Below are 23,942 nucleotides of genomic sequence, written 5' to 3' on the forward strand. Positions count from 1 at the left end.
AGGGATCCTATGCATCTACCGACGAGTGATGAGAAGTCTGGCATTCCGGACCATGAAACTGAAAAAGGGATGGCTTTTCAATGGATCAAAAGCTTCTTCATGCTCTGACAATGACTGCAATAAGAGGGAAAAATGGTGCCCTGATATCTGCCTCCGTGAACAAAAATCATGTATTGGGCACCCAATCTCTCCCAACACGGGGTGTACATCCAAAAATCTGAGATAAGAAAAATCCTTCCAAGGCTCAGTGCCTGGTAGAAAACAAGCAGCGCCCCCTGCACTAAACATCCGGATCAATAATATTCAGCTCCCCCTCTCGTCTAGGCTGAATAACTATGAGCCAAGCTACCCTAGCACGTGTCTATGGTGCCATCCGAACCCAACCAAAGAAAATTACAGATCAACCTCCGCAATTGACCAATGCACGCAAGGGAGAAGCACCAACAAAAGACAATAAACCAAGCCGAGATGAGCAATACCTGATTAGCCACCAAGCCTCTGGACTCCCATGCTCTCGACGCTAAATCTAATCTCTTGGAGCTCCAATGAAAAAGCTTCTTCCAAATACTCATAAGTACCAGAATAAACTGTTGTGCAGGAGAAATATCAACCCTAACCTGGCATCCCAAATATCTACCAATGCATCCTCTACTGATCCAAGTAAAACCAAGCTTTGCACCCGAAGCAACTCTCAACGCTCGGTGAGTCGCTAATCCAAAAACCAACAAATTTTTGCCAATTAATGAGGGCACCTTCTACCAAACAAAACTCTTCCGATGCCACCCAGAAGCAACATAAACATGTGTGAGGCCTCCAAGAACATGGTTGTGTCATCAGCTAACTCAGAGTCAACCAGCTCCTCCTGACTACCAATAGGCAATCTCAATCCAAAAATACCAACAATGGAGCGGAGGGATATGCTCATCACCTCATCGACTATGATATATAATAATGGGGCTAAAGGGCATCCCTGTCGTACTGAGCCAAAGATCTGAAACCACTCTCATCTATCACCGCAAGCGAGCACACTACTGTGGACATTACGATACATGCATGAAACTCCCCTGATTCATCTCTGAGAATTTTGTACCTTGATATTTACTCCTGTTACTTTGCTTTTTATCAATTTTTATGTGCTTATAGGATTACATAATTTTCATGCACATTTGGCATAGTCACAGTGTAACAACAGACAAGAGGATCGGCAACAAGAGAAACCATGTACACAAATCTGTCAGAAAAATTTCCTACATTTAGCTTCTTTGCGTGGGGTTTTTTCTTTTTTGGGTGGGGGGGAGGGGGCAGGGGGGGTGGAGAGAGTATTGACCTGCTTACTTTAATGGGAAGAGCTCAAAATCCTCCTGGAAACAATTTTCAAAAAGTGGCCCTTCTCAAGTGAGGACAAGGCCATTACACCATTTCAAGTATCAAGAAGCCACCAAATTCAAGTCATGATGTTGCCTTTAAAAATTGAAAGAGGTCAAGGCTAAGGGAACAGCGGTAATCAGAAGCTAGTGGAGGTAAGCAATGAGCTGAAGGGGTTGACTTACTTGAGGACAATGCATATGGCTAAAAGAAAAAGGTGAAGCTAAGAAATCATGGCAGGGATGTACAAGGTTGACAAGAGGACAGCAAGGCCATGAAAAATGACACAGGTAGCATTAACTATCCTGCAACAGGGCAAGATGCGTAGTAATGAGCACTGATGCAGCCAGGAAGGGCACAAAGAGCAAGATGCCAGACAGTGTACAGCATTGCATATTAAAAAGTACTCTTAATGAAGAGCTTCTAAAGCCTTAGGCCAGTTAGAATCACCTACAAAAAGAGCACTTTGACAAGATGGAATCAATACATCAGATCAGAAGTCCAATAGCACTAGAGTTGTGCATGCATGACAAAGTTTATTAACAAATTGACATTTACAACAAGAGCATGACTTACTCGTTGACCAAACATTATGGTGCTTGCTGTTTCCCCACGATGTCGTGGTGAGGGTCCTATTGTAATCACCAAAGATGTCCTTGCAGTACCTGCAAATTTGGAAAAAGATATGGAGACAAATTACAGTAAAAAAGAAAACAATTTTTATCCCATTTCAAAGTGATTTCATAAAGAACATGTGTGTGCGTGTGTGCGCGCGCGTGTGCATGTGAATAAAAAACACAAAACATATACTTGCATCATTTCCTTCTACGAAAAAGAAATTTAAAACCAGTTCAGGCTATACAACTCCAAAAGCATCACAAAGCCATAAGGCAGGTTCATTTCCCCTCAGTGGTTTTTAAAACCCAAGCACTTCAAGATTAGGTCCTCCCTCATGAAGATGGATATAGAATTTCCCATCAGGATACTGCCACAACAATTGTCGTAGTGCCAGTAAGAACCCTCATTACCCTGATGGCATAAAAGAGAAACCCTGAAGTTTTGTGACTAAGCTTTGTGGGAGTCAACTTGCTGCCCATTTAATATCCTCTTTGAGTGTCTATCATGGATTTGTCCGCAAAGCCCAGTCCATGTGAATAAGCCCCAGGGCATATGTTCATCATTTTCAGCATAGTCTCTGGTCTTGTGTTGTGCCATTTACATCTTTGTTTAATTGTATTGATAGTATTAAGTGTGACAAGATTGTGTTACTTCTACCCGGAGATATTGCATTCGGTATCAGTGCCTAGGAGCTTCCTACTTTCTGTGTGAAAGACGATCCTAATCTTGTTATACTAACTGCACACCATGTGATAGCTATGCTTATATATTGATGGGTCAACCGTCCATTGGGAAAAGACAGAGTGCTTGATGAGGAGCCCAACGCATTGGAGAGGTTGAAGTATTTGCATGCAGATTCTCATGTGACATAAGTGTTGGATATGCAAAAAAACATTTGGCGATGGTGGGTGACACTTTTGAGAATATGGCTCATGAATTAGGGCTGAAACCTAGAGAGATGGCTCTCTCCTTTCTTATCAGAAATGGTGATGAATTGGAAGGCAAGGAGGGTGCCGTCACATTTGAACCCCCATGGAGTGGCCTCACAAAGTCTGAAATCTGCAATTTGTTTTGAGAAAAAGGCGGTGTCAGGGACTTCACATCATGCATCCACTCCATATGGAAGCCAGGCTGACCATGGGCCTCGTGTACATTGTGGCACTCCTTCTATGGTGCCCACACGTGTATCGGAGTAACCCATGGAAGCACCCCCTACTCTTGCCACCCTGACTAATGAAGGATAAGGAAGCATGAAGAAGAGGAGCATCACAAGAAGAGGTTAAAGGAATTCAAATCAGGTGATCAATTTGTGAAGTTTGAGACATACCATGGAGAGTATCATGCCTCAAAAGCCACGTATTTCATTGCACAATTTGACATTGCATTTTGTGATGATGAACTCTCCGTTGGTCAAAGATTCGGTATGTGAGCATGTATCTCAAAGGGACAGCTGCACATTGGTTATTGTCAGAGAAGCTCTTGGGCAAGCCCGCGAGCATATGGGCTGAATTCAAGACGAAGTTCTATGCACAATTTTTGCACCCTAATTCCATGAAGAATATCCATAAAAAGTGGAATTGGATTAGCCAGAAAGAACGGGAAACCATCTAGCACGTGGCTAAGTTAAGGAAGGTGCTTTTGGAGGTTTATCACCATTCATGAAGATCGAGGTGAGAAAAAGAAAAGAAAGTTTGAGTTGGGACTTCTTCCCGTGTACTAAACCTGGCTAGAATTTATCACACTCTGCAATTGGACCCAAGATTCATGCATGTTCCACCTAAGGATAAGAATCTGAATGTTCCGCCGCTTATTGGAAAGCCCATCTGGTACCAATACAGGTGTCCATCATTTTCAGCATCATCTCGTCTTAAATTGTGCCATTTACATCTTTTGTTAATTGTAGTATTAGTCTAAGTGTGACAAGATTGTGCTCAAACTACCCGGAGATATTACACCAATATAAAGGATATCAACTCAAAGAAGGTTTTAACTCAAAGCAATATAAAGGATATCAACTCAAAGCAAGTTTCCCAACATAAGGTCACTTAGAGTTGACTATAATAAGTCCAAAGCCGGTTTCAACGTAGGTACAAGTCTTACAATTCAGTCAATAGCATGTAGTGCTAGGGTGTTGGTCTGGCAGGTGGATTTCATGTGTGATTTCAGTCACACCCTCAACAAATGCATTCATGATTTTAGGCATGAGGTGGCTTCTTCACCTCTAGCTTACCAATGATTGGAGCAAGCATATGTTGGTCATATCAAAGGATGTATTCAATCATCATCATCATAGGCTAGAGTAGTACACCACAAATTCCTCGCATTGCTAGTATGCAAGTGACATGGGAAGTTTCATATTGGGGTTTCTTGTGCTCCCTTTTGTTCTCTACACAATCAATACAACCTAGAAGTATTCACAACGTGGTTTTAATTGCTAGTTCTCATTTGCCTATAACTAATCATGTGAATGAGTGTTCTCACAACGTCTATAACAAGCCGGCAGAAAAGAGCATGGAGGAGATCTAAGAAGACCATCATGCACAAGCAATATAGGGATGTCCTATTCTTGGATGCTCGAAGGCAGCTTCGTCATCCACCAAATTGGTCCAAAACAGTCATCTAATGTCAACTTGATCCTTGCCTACAATTCATGAAGATAAGTCTTAGTTCATCAAGAAGGCAGAAGTTTCCAATCCCGAAGCAGAAGACCCTCCAAGTAAGACAAGAAGTTCTTCAAAAAGAGCCCCAACATCGTGAGGATTTATCCAGAAGCAATGCCAAGACCACCACCAAGGATGTCATATGCACCCGTTGTACTAGGTTGCCAACTAGACATAATTGGACAAGAGTATGCCTTTAAGATGTACCTTCTAGATGAGTATCAAGCATGTTTAGAGTCCTTATCCAGACATGTTCAGAGTCCTTATCCAAGCACAAGCCGCCAATCGCCATCAGGTCTAGGTCATATAGGTGTCATATCATGCATTGTCCTACATCATAACACATACAACACACCTAGATTGTTGTTTGTACAAATCGCTAGGAACCTTATTAGGCCAAGAGCTAGTAGCCATTTATATGGTAGTGATGTGTAGGCGTAGGCTAATAATGGGTCGAGACTCTTTACGATGTTTTTTTCCCCGAGCGCATGTACACACTCTCATGAGCATGTGTAAGTGACCTTATCATGTCACTTCACAGTACTTCATTCATTCTCATCAATCTACTTTGAGTGTTGTGCTTCACTCCTTCTCTACTTGCTTGTTGCATGTGTGTGTGTGTGTTTCTTGTAACCAATGGGGGACCCGGAACAATAGACAAATACTTCTAGTATGCAAATAGAGTATGAAACACAGCAAGAAGCCACAATAGTATAAAGACACCACACTGAGCCCGAACGGCCGGCCCCCCCTAGGAACTTCTTTATTTTAGGAGAAGCTTTTACAAGAACCCAAGGTGCAGGTGCAAACTTGCACCGGATTTTCCACAAAGCATCCACAAGGTTCATGCCCAAATCTATATCCAGAGCCAAGATAAAAACAACACCAATAGCTGTCCAAAGCTATCTCAAAACAGTCCCAGAAATCGGCCTCAAACGCTCCCTGTTGTATGACTAGATTTGTAAGAAAGAAGAGCACCGGCTGAAACCACATGTGTGTGTGTTGTACGTGTCATGACCCTGTGAAATTGGAACAGCACAAGTGTGGGCATGGTGGTCGGTGAACAAGATAAATTTTTAAAGATTCATACTTGGGTGTCCGGACAAAAAGGTAACATGTGTGGACAACCCCAAGTGTGAAGGGGGACCAAGGGATTAAACTTTATAAGGTTTATAACCTTGGGTGGCCCTTAGAAAGTTTTAAAAACTTTAAGGGCCACTAGGATAATTATGGAGCGTTTACAGTACATGCCTCCCTCTCCATCTCTCTCTCTCTCTTGCTTTTGGAAAGGAGAGTCGGCTGGCTGCGTGGAGAGAGGACGTACACGTCGCCTGAAGGGGAGCCGTACAAAACAGCATCTGCAGGTCGGCCGTACAGAACATCATCTGCAGGTCAGCAGGGACAGGCTGGTGCAGGTCGGCGCAGGCCAGCTGGTGCAGGCGGCTGCTGCAGTTTTTCTGACGCAGGCGGCTGCAGAGCGACTGGTAGAGACAGGTACAGGCTGCTGTAGGTTTTCTGACGCACGTGACTGCAGGTCAATTGGTGCAGGCGGGTATAGGCGATGCAGGCCACCAGGTACAGGCGGCTGCTGGTCAGTTGGCGTAGGTCGGCTGGTGTAGAGCTGTGCAAGGTAGCTGGTGCAAGCTGAATCCTTCTTTCTCTCTCTCTCTCTCTCTTCTTCTCTTCCCCTCGTGTGAGCTCTGGAGGGCAAAGGCGGGTGGCTGCACTTTCAAGACAGCAGACTCTATACTCTCATGGCTAGTGTTTTTGAGGAGGATTGGACTAAGGGACAGCAGTGAATCTACTGAATATCTTTCTCCCTCTTTCCACTAGTTTACGACTGGTTCAGAGTTGTTTCTTCTGACCCTTTGTGAGAGGAGAGGTATGGCAGTTTGAAGGGTGGAAACAGAGTTAGATAGTGGTTTGTTCTTTGGCTGAATTTGAGGCTGTGATCATGGAACAGCCAGATGCGTGCTCAAGGCTTCCCTCTTGGTTGATTAGAGGAGACAACAGTGTGTTGCTTTTGTGGGACATAGATCTGTATGTGTATCTTCTATGCTAAGAGGTCTTGAAGGTTGCCAGATTGGACATGCAGGTTACTTTTCCTTGACTGGCTTTATTGTACTCAGTTAAGCTTTTCCATTGAAATTGAATAAAGAAATACCGAAAGGGGCGCCAAGCTTTGGGGCCAACAGGAGTCGTTCTCCTTTTTGTTTTGGAGCATTCTAGCTCTTGTTTATTTGTTAATTGTATGGACTACAATTGGATAGGTGACTGCTAGTCTACCGCACTTTGGTTTCTACCAGAGGACGGTTTCAAGGTTCCGTTGCCACGACCCATCATCAACTTTCTTAAGGAGGTGAGCTCGTGGTTGTCTCGAGGAAAGCCATTGCTGAAAATTTCAGCAACATGTCAGACACAAAAGATGAATATTTTTATGATGAAGAGGAAGAGCAAGAGACCTCTCCTGAGAGAAATGAATCTGAAGATATTCTTGCGGGAGAACAGGCTGCAAAAGATGCACAATATGAGGATGTAACACAGCCAGAAGACATGCCTAGTAAAGAGGAAGATGATGCTTAGTTTAAAGCTCGTTTGGCAGGAGTAATGGATGTGTTTATGCAGCTCACTCAAAGTGAGAAGTTTGCTGAATTTATGGGAGCCCGTTTTGAGCCTAAGAAGAAGAAGAAAGTGCGTTCTAGGAACCCACCTCAGGGCAATAGTGGTGCCTTCCCACAGGATCCTTCTTTTGGACAATTTCTGAACATGCAAAACACTTATGGTGCAAACTCACAGAGTTCCTTTTTCGGACAGCCACCTATTCCGCAGCAGTCTATGCATCCAAGCTATTTTGGTGGTGGTGGCTCTGTGTTCCAATCTATGACTGGGGGTTACCCTCAGGGAGGCATGGGTATGCAAGGGAATTTTGGAGCTAATTTTCAGCCTGGTATGCAAGGGAATATGTATGGTGGTATGCAGCCCGGAATGCAAGGAAACATGTATGGGGGCATGCAGCCCAGAATGCAGGGAAACATGTATAGGGGCATGCAGCCCGGTATGCATAGTGGTATGTTTGGAAACATGGGAGGAATGTATGGTGTGCCAGGTGTGGGAACTGGCAATGTTGACCCTATGATGGGCATGAATGCTGGGGTAGCAATCTTGTGAAGCCACTTCCTTATGATAATCTAACACCTATGGGTAAGGCGAAGGATTATAAGGAAGAGTACATGCGGTGGTGGATACGTATAACATGAAGATTACTTTGACTCATAGAGAGAAAGAGCATATTTTGGATGTAAAGCTTAAAGGGAAATCTGTTCCTATTGTATCAGCTTCAGCCATTAAATCAATAATGAAAAAGCATCTTTCCACGTACTTGGTTTTTGTAAAGGATGCAACAAATGATGAGTCTAAATCTAATTTGTCTATGTTAGATAAAGACAGGACTGATTTCTTACGTGAGTTCCAGGATTGCTTTTCCGAGTCATTGCCAGGAGAACTTCCTCCCGGAAAGGCCAGAAGATCATGCTATTGATCTAATTCCGGAGAGTACTCCACCAAATAGACCGCCGTACCGTGTTAGTGCAGCCCAACAAGAGGAAATTATGAGCCAAGTACAAGAGTTGTTAAAAAAGGGGTTGATCCAACCTAGCTCATCACCCTTTTGCTCACCTGTGCTCTTAGTGCAAAAGAAAGATGGTTCTTGGTGCATGTGTATAGATTACAAGACGCTAAACAAGAACACCATCAAGAATTGATTCCCTGTTCCGAGGATCGATGACATATTGGACCGCTTACAGGGCTCCACAGTCTTTAGTCGGATAGACTTGAAAAGCGAGTATCATCAGATACGCATTAGACCCGAGGATGTGCATAAGACAACATTTCGGACCACTTTTGGGCTATATAAGTTCTTGGTTATGCCCTTTGGTTTGACAAATGCTCCTGCCACATTTAACAGGATGATGGACAGGATTTTCCACTCTCATAGAGCGTTTGTGGGCACATTCTTTGATGATATGATTGTGCATTCACGCACAGAGGAGGAGCATAGGAAGCATTTTGCCATTGTGTTTGAAGAACTCCAAAAGCATAGGTTGGTTATTAATGGCAAGAAGAGTGAGTTCTTCTAGGAAGAGATACAGTTCTTGGGGCATATCGTGTCTAAACATGGAGTTCGTATGGATCCTTCAAAAGTGGAAGCAATTCTCAATTGGCCAAATTTGAGGACAGTGCATGATGTACGCAGCTTTTTGGGATTGTGTTCCTATTACAGGTGGTACATACGATATTTTGCTGAAATTGCTTCGCCTCTTCATGCTTTAACTAAGAAGGGAACTCCGTTTCGATGGGCTGATCGGGAAATTGCAGCCTTTAAAAAGCTTAAAGAAAAGCTTACTTCGGATCCCGTATTGGTATTACCGGATCTCCGAAAGGCTTTTGTTGTCCAGTGTGCTGCATGTGGGAACAGCATTGGGACAGTTCTCATGCAGGAAGGACATGTGATAGCCTATGAGAGTCGTATATTACAGAATGCTGAGAAGCATTTACAGGTTTATGAGAAAGAGATGTTGGCTATAATTCATGCTCTTTCTACATAGAAACACTATTTGCTTGGGGCTGATTTCATAGTGCAAACAGATCATCAGACCTTGCGTTATTTCCTCACGCAAACTAAACTTTCTGAGAAGCATAAGCGATGGGGCCAACTTTTTGTCTATGTTCCACTTTCAGATTGTACATGTGGAAGGCAAAAAGAATGTTGTGACAGATGCTTTATCACGCAAGCCACAGGTCTCAGCAGTTTCACTTGCTTATCATCACGAGCTTGATGAATGAAAGAGCAATATGCCTAGGATGAGGATTTTGGAAGGCTCTATGATCAGATGACTGAGGGTCAGCGGCATGATCATTATACTCTCAGGGATGGCTTTTGTCGATGCATGGTAGACTGTGTGTTACCAGGCAGTTACGACTCAAGGTTATGATTGAAAGTCATGCTCCACCGTATGCAAGTCATAGAGGTATTGACGCCACGATAAAGGCAGTTGAGACTTTCTTTTATTGGCCGACCTTGAGAAGAGATGTTGATGCTTTTGTTAGGCAATGCATCGTATGTCAGAAGGTGAAGTTTGACCGTCAAAAGACAGCAGGGTTACTTCAGCCTTTACCTATTCCAGATAGACCATGGGAGAGCATTGCCATGGATTTTATATTTGATCTTCCGAGGACACAAACAAGAAATGATGGCATTTGGACTATCATATGCAGGTTCAGTAAGCAGGCTCATTTCATTCCCGTGCATAAGACGATCAAAGTTGATATATGGTGAAGTTGTTCATGGCGAACGTCTTCAAGTATCATGGCCTGCCTTCGTCTATCATTAGTGAACGTGATCCACAGATGATGAGTTTATTGGAGAGGGTTGTTTGCCAACATGGGTACAACTCTCAAGTTTTCATCTTCGTTTCATCCACAAACAGATGGTCAATCGGAAGAGGCTAATTCTACAGTGTTAGATCTTCTTAAGTGTTGTGTGTCAGAGCACAAGCAACAATGGGAAAAGTATCGTCCTTTGGTGGAGTTTGCTTATAACAACACAGTCCATACCTCGATGGGCAAGGCGCCTTTTGAGATTGTGGAAGGAGGGAAGAAGGTACTACCTATTTTGCACACAAAGGATAAGATTTTTGAGGCTGACCAGTATGTGGAGAACATGGATGAAGCTTATCGTAGGGTTAAGTTGGCACTCCAGAAAACTCAGCAAAAGCAAAAGAAAGCAGCAGACCGTCACAAACATGCATTAGAGTTTGCATTGGGTGATTGGGTTCTTTTGCGATTTGAGAAAGCTAGGCTCAAAAAGATGAAGGGTAAAGAGTGCTTATTCCCTAAGTTGAGCGTGCGCTATTATGGACCTTTTCAGGTATTGGAAAAGATTGGTGAGGTGGCCTGAAACTCGCGGTGGGTGCCCGGGGGACTAGGGCCTTTGACACACTTGTTGATACCATAAATGCATATTAAAACATTTAAACATAGCCACAGCCTTAACACATATCCATCATCACTTTACATAAAACATAAAAGCGATAAAACATCCACAAATGCTGAAAATGGAGCTTGCACACGTGACACCACATAGAGGCCAGAATGGCCCGACCCCCCCCCTCCCCGCCCCCTTGGAGTATTTTATTACCCAAGGAGAATAATATCATGTACAAGCTTTGAGGGCCTTACTCTCCCCACGGGAGATGCCGAATTATCCATATACAAATGCCATAACACAGCCGTGTGTAGCAAGAGAGCCTCCATTAATGAAGAGAGAGGGCTCCAATTTATAGATTTGGGCCTCCCATGAGCTAAAATGGCAAGAGAAGGCTACAATGACAAGTGGAGAGCCACACAATATCTGAAGTGACAAGTGTGAGGCCACTTGTCTCACTTTGATCCACTTTCTAACAAGTGTCAGGCCACTTGTCTCACTTTGGTCCACGTTCTTGCCACATGTCCCAATCTAAAAGATGGGTCCTTCCATAATCTTTACCTCTAAAAATATCCCAACTAGTAGACATTCTGTCATAGGCACTTTGCCAAGTCTTGGTATCTGCTCAATTCCAGATGTAATGACGCGAACAGAATTTCCATCGGAGTCGGGCCAAAAATAGCAACTCTCCTAATTTTTAGGAGTGTGGTCCTTTGTATTCTAGGATAATCCCCCATTCCCAAAGCTTGTACTTTCCAAATATTTAGACATCTTGGAGTCCACCAGACCCCTTTCATACTGGGAAATATCCAGGCTGGTGACATGGCCTATCGTTTGAAGCTACCAGATCACTAGAGGATTCACAATGCATTCCATGTTAGTCTACTTAGACCTTTCCGTGGTGATGTGCCTGAGGATGTATCACATGAGGCTCAGCCGGAAGTTGAGGAACTTGATGAGGTTCTTATTCCAGAGCAGATACTGGCACATAAGGAAAGAAAGGTACGAGGTAAAGTTTCCCGTCACTATCTTGTGAAGCTCAAGAACTATTCACCGATGGATGCGAAGTGGATGGAGGAGGGTGACTTAGCACATTCACCTCAGATTTTGCAGCTTTATCTCGATGCCTTTGAGCTGGAGCCAACTCTTGTTACGGCTCATTCAAGTTCAGCAGAGCATGGGTCTGGAGCATTGCCTAATGCTCAAGAGGGAGGTAGCACCTCCACTCCCTTGATGCAGACAGGCTCCGATGACATCTAGGGATCGCTTGGTACAACTTTTGTCTCACCCGAAGGTACTGATGGCTGACAGTACATCTGTTTATGAGACTTCTATGATATATGTGTACTAGTCACATCGGATGTTGTGGTTGTGTATGGTTCACAGTGGTATACAACTTGGACTATTACTACACCATTGGTTTGCACTGAATTATGCTACATATACATGGCTTAGAGAGATTGGGACGCTGATCTTGCCATATTATACTTTTCACTTTGGATGTCTTGCTCTATCACCAGATTGCAATCGAGGACGCTTGCCATTTTTCAAGAGGGGGCTATGTCATGACCCTATGAAATTGGAACAGCACAAGTGTGGGCATGCTGGTCGGTGAGCAAGATAAATTTTTAAAGATTCGTACTTGGGTGTCCGGACAAAAAGGTAACATGTGTGGACAACCCCAAGTGTGAAGGGGGACCAAGGGATTAAACTTTATAAGGTTTATAACCTTGGGTGGCCCTTAGAAAGTTTTAAAAACTTTAAGGGCCACTAGGATAATTATGGAGGGGGAGCTACTCCACTTTTACAGTACACGCCTTCCTCTCCATCTCTCTCTCTTGCTTTTGGAAAGGGGAGTCGGCTAGCTGCGTGGAGAGAGGATGTACAGGTCGCCTGAAGGGGAGCCGTACAGAACAGCATCTGCAGGTCAGCAACGACAAGCTGGTGCAGGTCGGTGCAGGCCAACTGGTGCAGGCGACGTCTCATACAGGCAGCTGCTGCAGTTTTTCTAATGCAGGCGGCTGCAGAGCGACTGGTACGGACGCAGGCGGCTGCAGAGCATCTCATACAGGCAGCTGCTGCAGTTTTTCTAACGCAGGCGGCTGCAGAGCATCTCATACAGGCAGCTGCTGCAGTTTTTCTAACGCAGGCGGCTGCAGAGCATCTCATACAGGCAACTGCTGCAGTTTTTCTAACGCAGGCGGCTGCTGCAGGTTTTCTGACACAGGTGGCTGCAGTTCAACTCGTGCAGGCGGGTATAGGCGGTGCAGGCCACCGGGTACAGGCGGCTGCTGGTCAGTTGGCACAGGTCAACTGGTGCCGAACTGTGCAAGCTAGCTGGTGCAAGTTGAATCCTTCTCTCTCTCTCTCTCTCTCTCTCTCTCTCTCTCTCTCTCTCCTTCTCTTCCCCTCGTGTGAGCTTTGGAGGGCAAAGGCGGGTAGCTGCACTTTTAGGACAGCATACTCTATACTCTCAGGGCTGGTGTTTTTGAGGAGGATTGGACTGAGAGACAGCAGTGAATCTGCTGAATATCTTTCTCTCTCTTTCCACTAGCTTACGACTGCTTCAGAGTTGTTTCTTCTGGCCCTTTGTGAGAGAAGGGGTATGGCAATTTGAAGGGTGGAAACAGAGTTAGATGGTGGTTTGTTCTTTGGTTGAATTCGAGGCTATGATCATGGAACAGCCAGATGCGTGCTCAAGGCTTCCCTGTTGCATCGTCTTGGTTGATTAGAGGAGACAGCAGTGTGTTGCTTTTGTGGGACACAGATCTGTATGTGTATCCTCTATGCTAAGAGGTCTTGAGGGTTGCCAGATTGGACATGCAGGTTTCTTTTCCTTGACTGGCTTTGTTGTACTCAGTTAAGCCAAGCTTTGGGGCCAACAGGTGTCGTTCTCCTTTTTTTGTTTTGGAACATTCTAGCTCTTGTTTATTTGTTAATTGTCTGGACTACAATTGGATAGGTGACTGCTAGTCTACCGCAGTTTGGTTTCTACCAGAGGCCGGTTTCTTTACGACTGTTCGGATGCTGAACAGCCAGCATGCTATTAGAAGTCATCTCCTGTCTAGATTTATACACCAGGGCCTTTGTTGTGGTGGGTGTTCCCGCCCTTATGAGGTGTTTTATCATTTTTCCTCACTCCCCGCATTTTTCCCTTATTTTTCCCATTTTTCTGTGGCTTGGGAGGCAGCCCTGAGGTGGCGGGAGGGCCCAGTTGCTGGCCGACTGAAGGCACTGGTCCACGACTCCCTTACTGAGTTGGCCGACTGCTGATACACTGGCCGACTGGCTGTTTTTAGCTGGTCGTGGAGATTCAGCAACAGTCGGCTGCCTACAGCAGGCCGATTGCACATGTGGGGGCATATAATTAGGCCCCCACCCCCATACCACTTATTGTATCATACCGGGATCTTCTTGTGTATATCAGAGCAAAGTTACACGCCTACATCTATCTCTCTTGTGCTGTTTTTCTGCATGCGTTTTTTTTGCTCGTGTTCCTAGATCTGGTCATCATCTCCACTGCGTATTCTGACATGGTATCAGAGCCCTAGGCTCTAGATAGGTCTTGGGATTTGTGTGAGCAAGAGGGGGACTGTTTTGTGGCTGATTGGTGGACTGTTTTGGACTGTTCGGGAATAGGAGAAGCAAGAGGAAGGCGGGCTGATTTGCTAGACAGCCACTTGCAGGTTTTAGTTCTTCTTTGTTCCCGCCCACCCACCCTTTTCAGTGTACATCCCCGCAATGGCAGATCTATATGAGATGGCTGAGAGACATGTGAAGATCCCGACACTCCCCACGTTCCCGGTGGACCGTCAGTTGGACGGGAGCAACTACGGCATATGGAAGGTTATGATGGAATCTGTTCTCGAGTCTTACAAGCTCGTTGATTTCGTCGTCGTTGGTGTTCCACGGCCGGAAGTAGAGGAAGGGGAGTTACCGTCGACCCGAAAGGACTGGGAGGCTCAGACACAGATGTGGGATCGTGTCAACGCCAGGGTCCGTTCGTTTGTCTTTCTCAACTGCACACCGCAGGTAATCAATCGTGTAAAGCATATGACGCTGGCCAGAGGTATATGGCAGCATTTGGCCTCACTTTACAACAGGGTATCGCCCATGAAGAGGATTTCCTTGGAAGTACAGATGCGGGTTATGAGCCCTGCAAAGTCGTCGACGATGTGGGAGCATATTAACAAGCTACAGGCTCTTCAACAGGAAGTTCTTCAGGCTGGGAAGGAGATATCGTCAGAGGACATGGCCATAACGCTGTTGTCGCACTTGCCCTCTTCGTACTCAGCATTTTACTCGTCTTTGATTACCAGTGGCAGGCTCAGCACCATCACGTGGGAGGAGCTTGTGCCCATGGTCCTTGACCAGGAGGAACGATTCACGAACCCTCCTCAGGGTGGAGGTTCGGAGGCCTTAACTGGCCAACGGTCAAAAGGCCGTAACTCGGGCAAAGGAAAGGCTTCATCGGAGAAGTCTTTTGAGAAGAAGTCCGACGCTGACCGCGAGAAACTGAAGGCAGAGAGGACCTGTAATGATTGTGGCGAGAAAGGCCACTACTGGAGGCAGTGTCCCAAGCGGCAGACCGAGAAGGGTGAAGACGACTCAGCAGCAATCATGAAGACTCCGGCTTTTGTGCACCTGGAGGTGATGGACACCGATGCTTCATTTTCTTCAGGGAGGGAGGAGATTGGAGGACTCTCCGCAACGGATACTCAGGAGTGGATTCTCGATAGTGGTGCTTGCAGGCACATGACTCCTTCCCGTTCCGGTTTACAGGATCTCTGCAGGCTTTCTGGTCATATTCTTACTGGGAATACGTCCACTATCCCAGTTCACAGTGAGGACAGGATGGCGATAATTCCCGATGACAGAGGGGGGAAGCATTCCTCCCAGGTATTGTATGTTCCAGCACTTGGTTTTCATCTGTTGTCAGTGCATCAGGTTTGCAAGACTGGCGTACGGGTGGAGTTTGATGAGCATTTTGTTGCTCTCCGGGACAAAGCAACAAGCCAAGTGGTTTGGGAAGGCGGAGTGAAGAATGGAGTTTACAAGCTTTCACCACTCTCTCTCCCAGGTCCTCATGTTTCTGATGAGTGGCAGTCTAGTAATGGCCACTCAAGTGTGGATACGCTGCAGGTACAGGCTTTCCGGGACCGGATGGTGGATAGCTTACCAGTAGATGGCAGCAGTTGGCAGGAACTTTCCAATACTGATGTTGGTAGTTCTTGTGTTCGTCAGTCAGAGGAAGCTGAACATGTCACTTATGCTCTGATGTCTCATAGTGTTCGGGACATAGAACTTCCAGTAGTTGAGGATGTTCTTTCCACGGGGACCTTTCAGAAAGCGAGGCAGGTGGCAGGCGCTTATTTGCAGAAGGAGGTGGTTTCTCCAGGCTTTGTGGTTCCGGATTCAGAGGGGGTGGTTGACAGGTTTCATCAGGTTTCCAGGACTTGTTTGTGCATCGTAACAGGTGTTGATCCTTTTGAGCTCATGGTTGCGGATGACTCTTTGGGAGGCAGGATTGCGTTTCCTGTGGTTTCTGCGGCATGCGAAGGATCAGGGACTCTTGTACACAGGAGGGGGATTGTTGGATGGAGTCCGACTCCACGGTTGGAGTGACTCGGTTTGGGAAGGAGATTCGGACACGAGGGGATCTACTTCAGGCCCAGGAGCAGTTTTACGAAGCAGTAGGAGACAATCATCTTTTGCCTTGTCGAGAACAGAGGCAGAGTATCGGGCTGTTTGTGATGCTGCTTGTGAGGTGGTGAGGATGGAGAGGTTGCATAGCAAGTTTGGGCTTCCACTGGAGGAACCCATGGTCATCCAGAGGCACTTTGTTCGTGAACAGATCGTTGCTGATGACATCCTGCTAGAGTTCTGTTCGATTGAGGACAGTACGGTGGACCTCTTCACGAAATCACTCTCTCACGATTTGCTCAGGCGGCACCCCAGCTCCCTGTGGTTGGTTTCACAACCAGGAGCTGAGAGGGGGTGTTAGAAGTCATCTCCTGTCTAGATTTATACACCAGGGCCTTTGTTGTGGGTGAGCCCGCCCTTATGAGGTGTTTTATCATTTTTCCTCACTCCCCGCATTTTCCCCTTATTTTTCCCATTTTTCTGTGGCTTGGGAGGCAGCCCTGAGGTGGCGGGAGGGCCCAGTTGCTGACCAACTGAAGGCACTGGTCCACGACTCCCTTACTGAGTTGGCCGACTGCTGATACACTGGCCAACTGGCTGTTTTTAGCTGGTCGTGGAGATTCAGCAACAGTCGGCTGCCTACAGCACGCCGACTGCACATGTGGGGGCATATAAATAGGCCCCCACCCCCATACCACTCATTGTGTCATACCGGGATCTTCTTGTGTATATCAGAGCACAGTTACACGCCTACATCTCTCTCTCTCTTGTGCTGTTTTTCTGCATGCGTTTTTTTTGCTCTCGTGTTCCCAGATCTGGTCATCATCTTCGCTGCGTATTCTGACACATGCGATCACTTTGCAGGTGGCCAGCAGCAAGAGGGAGAAGAAAACTTCTGTACAGACAGCTCTGAGAGAGGAGATCAGCAGCCCACTATATACGGCCAGCACTGAAGGGAATAGAAACCAGCTGCAGTCGGCTGTGTACGACCAGTGCTAAGAGAGAATAGACGTGTAGCCGACCAGGAGCTGATGATGAGAACACAAGCCCTTCCCTGCTTTTATAAAGTCGACCAACCCTATTTTTGTTGTGCTCTTCCCCTTTTGCTATAAGTGGTTGAGTATGCCCAAAGTATCAACTTTTATGCTTTTCCCAGCTTGTTGCCCAAGTTTTATCTAGGCGCCTCCTTCTGTTCACTTGTACATGCCCAAAATAATAATATATATCCAGCCCATCTTTAATGATGTGTGAACACACTAACTTTTAAACATTATAAGTCGCTTTTATGAATAAAATCCCATGGTGCTCATGCTATGTTGCCATCTTTCAAGCCAAACTTTGCCAATGAATGCTTCAGGCTTCAACTTTCTTCTGTGGAAAATCCCCGTTCTCACCTTGATTCTACTCTGTGTATGGGCTCGCCCAAAACACAGATCAAGACTCATGAAGGGACCAAATGGTGACATTGCTACCTTTGCCTCCACTCCAATGATTGGTATCAAAGTAGGTGTTTCGGGCACATTTTGGGGCTCGTTTGCATGTTGTAAGGTTTTCACAGACATCTCGGGTGAGTGTCAATTCGAACTATCTTTGTTCAATTTTGGGTTTTCTGCACTGTAGTAGTATTCGGTGTGCAGATAGGACCGTCATTGTCTTCGACATTGCATCTTCGACTTATTATCAGCAGCTTCGATTGCATCGTCATCATTGTCATCGATTTCTGCACTCCTATTAGTAACATTTCTACACTCGACACTGCCATTTTTCATACACTTTGCAAGTTTGCATTGTCATCGATGATCCACTCACAACCAAGCTCAACAAGCCTCCACCCCATCAAGGACCACTAGCCTCGTGTGCATAGTCGCTGACAGTCAAAGCCCAAAAACCGTCTGACACAGCCCACAGAGATCCAGACACTCAGGCAGGTGGAGCTTGTCATTGGTAACCTCTGACTGTACATTCCACACAATCCAGTAATAAAACAAATACACCATTCGTGGTGGGGACCTTAAGTGGGTCATTGGGACCCAATCAGGTGTTGCCTCTCTCTTCTCCTTTCTCTCTATCTTCTTAACTCTCCTCTCCATCTCTTCTTAATTACATTAACGCATGCCTTAATCTTCATTCTTCCGCAGCGCATGTAACAAAGGGAATCTTTTTGTAGGTTTAAAAATTTTAACAAAACCAACTGGGACTAATTTTGCCCACCAAAAATACTCACCATCTATAAATAGCCCACCTGTTCCCTCATTCTTGATTCTTGCAAATGAAGCTTTTTTTCACCTAAGCCAACCTTCTCCTAGTCCTGAAATTCAAACCTCCCTCTCTCTCTCTCTCTCTCTCTCTCTCTCTCTCTCTCTCTCTCTCTCTCGCCATTTCGCCTGTGTGCCTTTTTGGCCCCTTTCGCCATATCGCCTCTCTGCCCCCTTTCAGTTCGCCATTCCGCCTCAGCCCCCTTTCAGTTCGCCATATCGCCTGTGTGCCTCTCTGCCCCCTTTCGCCATTTCGCCTCTTTTCTGGCCCCTTTCCCCACCCACCCTTGCTCTGCCCCCTTTCGCCACTTCGCCTCGTTTCTGGCCCCTTTCGCCTCTTTTCTGCCCCCTTTCGCCATTCCACCTCAGCCCCCTTTCGCCATTTCGCCTGTGTGCCTTTTTGGCCCCTTTCGCCATATCGCCTCTCTGCCCCCTTTCAGTTCGCCATTCCGCCTCAGCCCCCTTTCAGTTCGCCATATCGCCTCTGTGCCTCTCTGCCCCCTTTCGCCACTTCGCCTCGTTTCTGGCTCCTCTCCCCACCCACCCACCCAGCCACCCACCCACCCACCCACCCACCCTTGCTCAGGCCCCCAAGGCAGCAACATAACTCTCTCTCCTCCCTGCCTGTGGGAAGGACTGCAGAGTGATTTGGAGGAATGGCCCCGAGTCTCCAAGAGAAACTCGAGGCCCTCGAGATGGCAATGAAGGCACTAATCAAGGAGAACAAGAAGACATCCGATTCCAACCTCAATGAGGTGGAAAACAAACTACACAGGCACATCATAGCTCTCGAAGCACGGGTCACGAACCTCGAACAAGAGAACACGGCACTCAAGGAGGAGGTGAGTGCATTGAAAGTGGAAATGGTAGCCATCAAGAATGCTGAGAAGGAAGAAGGGGAGATCAATGACAACACTCTCACGGCCATCAAAGAAGAGATCTCCAAGGAGATCACAAAGGACATGGAGGGAAAGCTCGAAGCCAAGCAGTCAGGATGGGTCGAGGTGGTGAAGAAGAACATCCGTAAAGAAGTGAGGGAGGAGACTCAAAGGGAAGAAAACCAAATCATTCACACCACCATTGAGGAGGAGAAGATGAGGCATGCCCGCCGCCTCAACATTCGAGTCACAGGTATAGCCGAGACACCCGACTCCACTCCCGAGAAAGATGGACAGCTTCTATGCATGAAGCTCGGCTACAAGGAAGAGCACCCTCTCCCCTTCACCAAAGCATGGAGAGCCGGGAAAGACTCAACACGCAAGCGAGCCCTCATCCTACAGTTTGCAGGAGAGACGGAGAGGGTCACCTTCATGAGGAAGAGGGTCATACTACGGGGTTTAGAGGGAGCTCCTATTTTCTTGGATGATGATCTCACGAGGATGCAGCTTGAGCATAGGAGAACTTGCATGCCACGAGTCTTACACGCGAGGAGAGAAGGCAAGAAGGCCTTCTATCGAGATGGTCGGGTCATCATTGATGGCCGGCCCATGGATTAGCGGTTTGGGGCCTATGAGACACAGACCAGGCCACTGACAGAGATACACATAGCAGTATGGAACTGTAATGGTTCACTATGGGTGCAGCCTGGACGACTGGAGCATGTTATGGTGGGGAGAGACATCATACTTCTGACAGAGACACATCAGAGCCCAGAGAGAGGGCTACCTCGAGTAGAGGGATTCCAGTGGGAGTCAGCATACAGGAGGACCACACGCCAGGGTACCTCGAGAGGGTCGGGGGGAGTAGCAGTCCTATTCAGACGGGAGCTACAGGGGAGACTGAGAGTGGTAGCACAAGATCCAGAGGCCAGATACATGTGGATCAGCTTGCAGCTCTCACAGGACAGGGTTATATACATAGCCCTATGTTACTTTTCTCCATCAGGATCCTCCTATGTCATTACAGAGGACATGCCACAGGAGGAGGAGATAGGAGCCTCGCCATACACTTGTCTGTCAGAGGAGATTATGCATTATTCTACACTAGGGGAAGTATTTCTTACGGGCGACTTCAATGCACACACACAGAGCAGACAGTGTGAGGTGTATGACTATGATGACATGGAGATCCTCCACCCTGTGGATCCAGAGGAGATAGGGGCTAGTCGGGCATCAGAGGACACTGGACCAGACAGAGGACATTATGGGGGCCACTTACTAGAGTTGGGAGCCAGGCATCGTCTCGTTATTTATAACGGGATGCTACAGTGGCCGGGATCAGGAGGGCTGACATGCTTCCCACATGGGGGTCATACACGGACCGGAGGCACGGTGGTAGACTACATTATGGGGTCTTTGGAGGCATCACAGCTTGTCACCTCATTCTCCATTCCACCTCGTCCTATTGGGGCAGATCATACATACTTGGCATTTTCACTAGCCGGATCACCAGTATCACCAGCCCGCCACATACCGACGCCACACACTACCATCTACTTCACACATGACATGGCAGACATATACACTGGCAGAGTAGAGGATGGGCTCCTACTCATGGATCCCCTGGCATCTATGGATACCATTACAGCCCAGCTCGCATCACTCCTACACTCGGCTGCATTACAGAGCTTCCCACATCGTGTACACTCAGGAGAGCCTGCGAGACCTGGGACTATGCCCCAGAACAGATGGTATGATGACGAGTGTAGAGCCCTGTACTCACGACTCCGCATACAGAGAGCCTTGGGAGCCATCACAGAGCAGGAGTCGAGGAGAGAGATGAGGAGACTTACTCGCCGCAAAAGGCGGGCCTTCGCAGAGATACAGGAGCTAGAGATCTTTCATTTCTTCATGAGTAGAGATAGCCCTGTCTCATGGCGGCACTTCAGAGAGCCCCGGACCCCGACACCTATTGCAGACCCACAGACATGGCACACATATGCAGAGGGTCTATACCATGCCCCACAGCAGCCACCTATACCTCAGCCACAGGAGCCTCGACCTACCACAGCTAGCTTCTTTACCCACTCGATGGTACAGGAAGCTAACCGCCGCCTACAGCATGGACGGGCCGCCGACCATATGGGCCTGCAGGGTGAGCATCTCATATATGCAGTAGATTCTTTAGCTCCTTTTCTTGCACACCTGTTTAACAGGGCACTAGCAGAGGGTTTGCCTGCGGAGTGGACGATGCACACCATTGTGCCGATTCACAAAACAGGGGATATGCTCGATCCGAGCAACTACAGGACGGTTATGGTTGGCCACGTGCTGGCCAAACTCTATGGTGCAGTGCTGGAGCAGGAGCTTAGCTTATATGCTGAGCGAGCAGGTTTACGCTCATCAGGGCAGGCAGGCTTCCGGAGAGCTTTCTCTACCACTGACCATGTATTCACTTTGAGATGTATGATTGATCAGGCCAGAGTGAGGAAGAGAAAGCTCTATTGCTGCTTTGTGGATTTCCGCAAGGCATTTGACACAGTACCACGAGAGAGGCTCTTTCAGCGCCTGCAGTCTCTTGGCATACCAGCAGATATGACATGGGGCATCTATGCATTATATGAGCAGGTTTTTGGGCGAGTCAGATGTCCAGGAGGTATGTCCGAGACTATTGCTAGCACCATTGGTGTGAAGCAAGGATGCCCACTTTCCCCCACACTATTTGGGTTATACATTGATGAGGTGGCTGACTTCATTACACGGGGAGCCAGAGATGGAGTTGATTTAGCAGGTACCTCAGTACATATTATGCTCTATGCTGATGATATTGTATTAGTGTCTGAGTCCCCAGGTGGTCTACAGCAGCATCTACATGCACTCGATGATTTCTGCACACAGAGGGGTCTTACTGTGAACCTTGGGAAAACCAAGGTTATGGTCTTTCATACATCGAGACAGGGCAGGAGTCAGCTGACATTCACTCTCGCAGGATGCCAGGTGGAGGTGGTGACATCATATGTGTACCTAGGGGTTACCTTCTCTGCAGCAGCCACACGCTTTACCATGGGTTCAGCAGCCAGAGCTAGATTGACACGGGGATATGCAGCATTGGCTATGCTAGAGAGACAATGCCACCAGGCGCATTTTCAGGAGCCCCGGACGAAGGGGTGGCTATTTGACACATTAGTCACACCGGCATTGATGTATGGAGCAGCAGTATGGGCGCCAGGCCTTGCTACCCATTGGTGGACACAGATAGAGAGACCACAGGCCCTCATGATGGCACGCATGATACGCAGCAAACCGTCAGTACCTCATGACATTATCCGAGCAGAGTTTGCTGCGCCTCCTATGATGGTAGAGGCCATATTTCAGACTATATGCCTGCTAGACAGATTCAGAGAGATGCCACAGGACAGATTATCATACAGAGCTTTTCAGGCATCTAGACAGTTGGCTGAGGCAGGAGATAGAGGATCATGGTATGCACAGGTCACACATTGGTTCTCACAGCATGGCCTAGACATGGATCATCTACCACCATTCCAGTATGACAGGGATGCACCACATATCCGTCTCTCTCATAGTGAGAGGAACAGAGTATTGAGACAGGATCTATGGCAGCTCTATACAGGAGAGACATGGATATCGCCTACACAGCCTCTTCCACCGAAGATGCTATACTACAGAGATCACTTCATGAGTATCACTGTTGATGGATTTATAGAGAGGCCTAGATACATGGAGGGCTTTTTACCACACGGCTCCCGAGTGGCTATTGGTCAGCTCAGAGTTTCATCACACCGATTGGAGATTGAGACTGGCAGAGCAGCACGGATCCCCCGAGAGGAGAGGGTATGCAGATTGTGCAGAGAGGAGGTGGAGAGTGAGGAGCATTATGTATGCAGATGCAGAGCATATACAGCCATCAGAGAGAGATGTCTTATTTTATTCAGAGAGCCACATTCCCTACGCCAGATCTTTGAGACAACAGACCAGCGCATACTGGGGAGATACATTCTAGACATACAGCGCCACAGAGAGACATTATTACAGGCTCAGACAACTCCAGAGGGGGGACGACAGACACAGATTACTACATTTTTTCAGAGATCCATACCCCTCCCAGCCCCTACACGGCAGGGAATTACTCTCCAGAGAGCAGAGACACTTAGAGCCCGCAGGAGACAGAGGACACCTGGCTTTCGGACACCACGCCTATACCAGAGAGAGATGACAGAGATCAGAGCTCAGTTTCACAGAGAGGGTGCGGAGCGACTGGCTCGCTTCAGAGCACACCCAGGCATGTTCTTCAGGGAGCTGTGGACACCCCCTTCACTGATGTATACCATTTTATACCCCCAGTATGGTACAGGATGGAGCTAGCTAGGTTGCATATCATGATTGTATACTCCATGCATATAGCTTTGCATTCTCCTAGTAATAGAGCTCCATCCCCTGCACACCCAGATTCAGCTTTTTTATTCAGTACTTTTTTATTTTGTTGGGATGACAGAGGATACCCCATACAGGTACTCCG

General features: G+C 47.0%; 1 protein-coding gene across 5 annotated transcripts in view; it reads right to left on the minus strand.

Annotated features, from left to right (window-relative positions):
• Window positions 1–23,942, minus strand: part of LOC147604282 (kinesin-like protein KIN-UB) — a 78,563-nt gene that overhangs the window by 9,703 nt on the left and 44,918 nt on the right. For all 5 annotated transcript variants that reach the window (XM_086795644.1, XM_086795646.1, XM_086795645.1 and 2 more), the window contains exon 8: window positions 1,942–2,030. In XM_086795644.1, coding sequence (XP_086651770.1) covers window positions 1,942–2,030 — 89 coding nt within the window. The remainder of the gene's footprint in view (window positions 1–1,941; window positions 2,031–23,942) is intronic.

This window comes from Cibotium barometz, chromosome 62 (assembly GCF_041138505.1).
Source record: "Cibotium barometz isolate CiBa-2024 chromosome 62, ASM4113850v1, whole genome shotgun sequence".
NCBI lineage: Eukaryota > Viridiplantae > Streptophyta > Polypodiopsida > Cyatheales > Cibotiaceae > Cibotium > Cibotium barometz.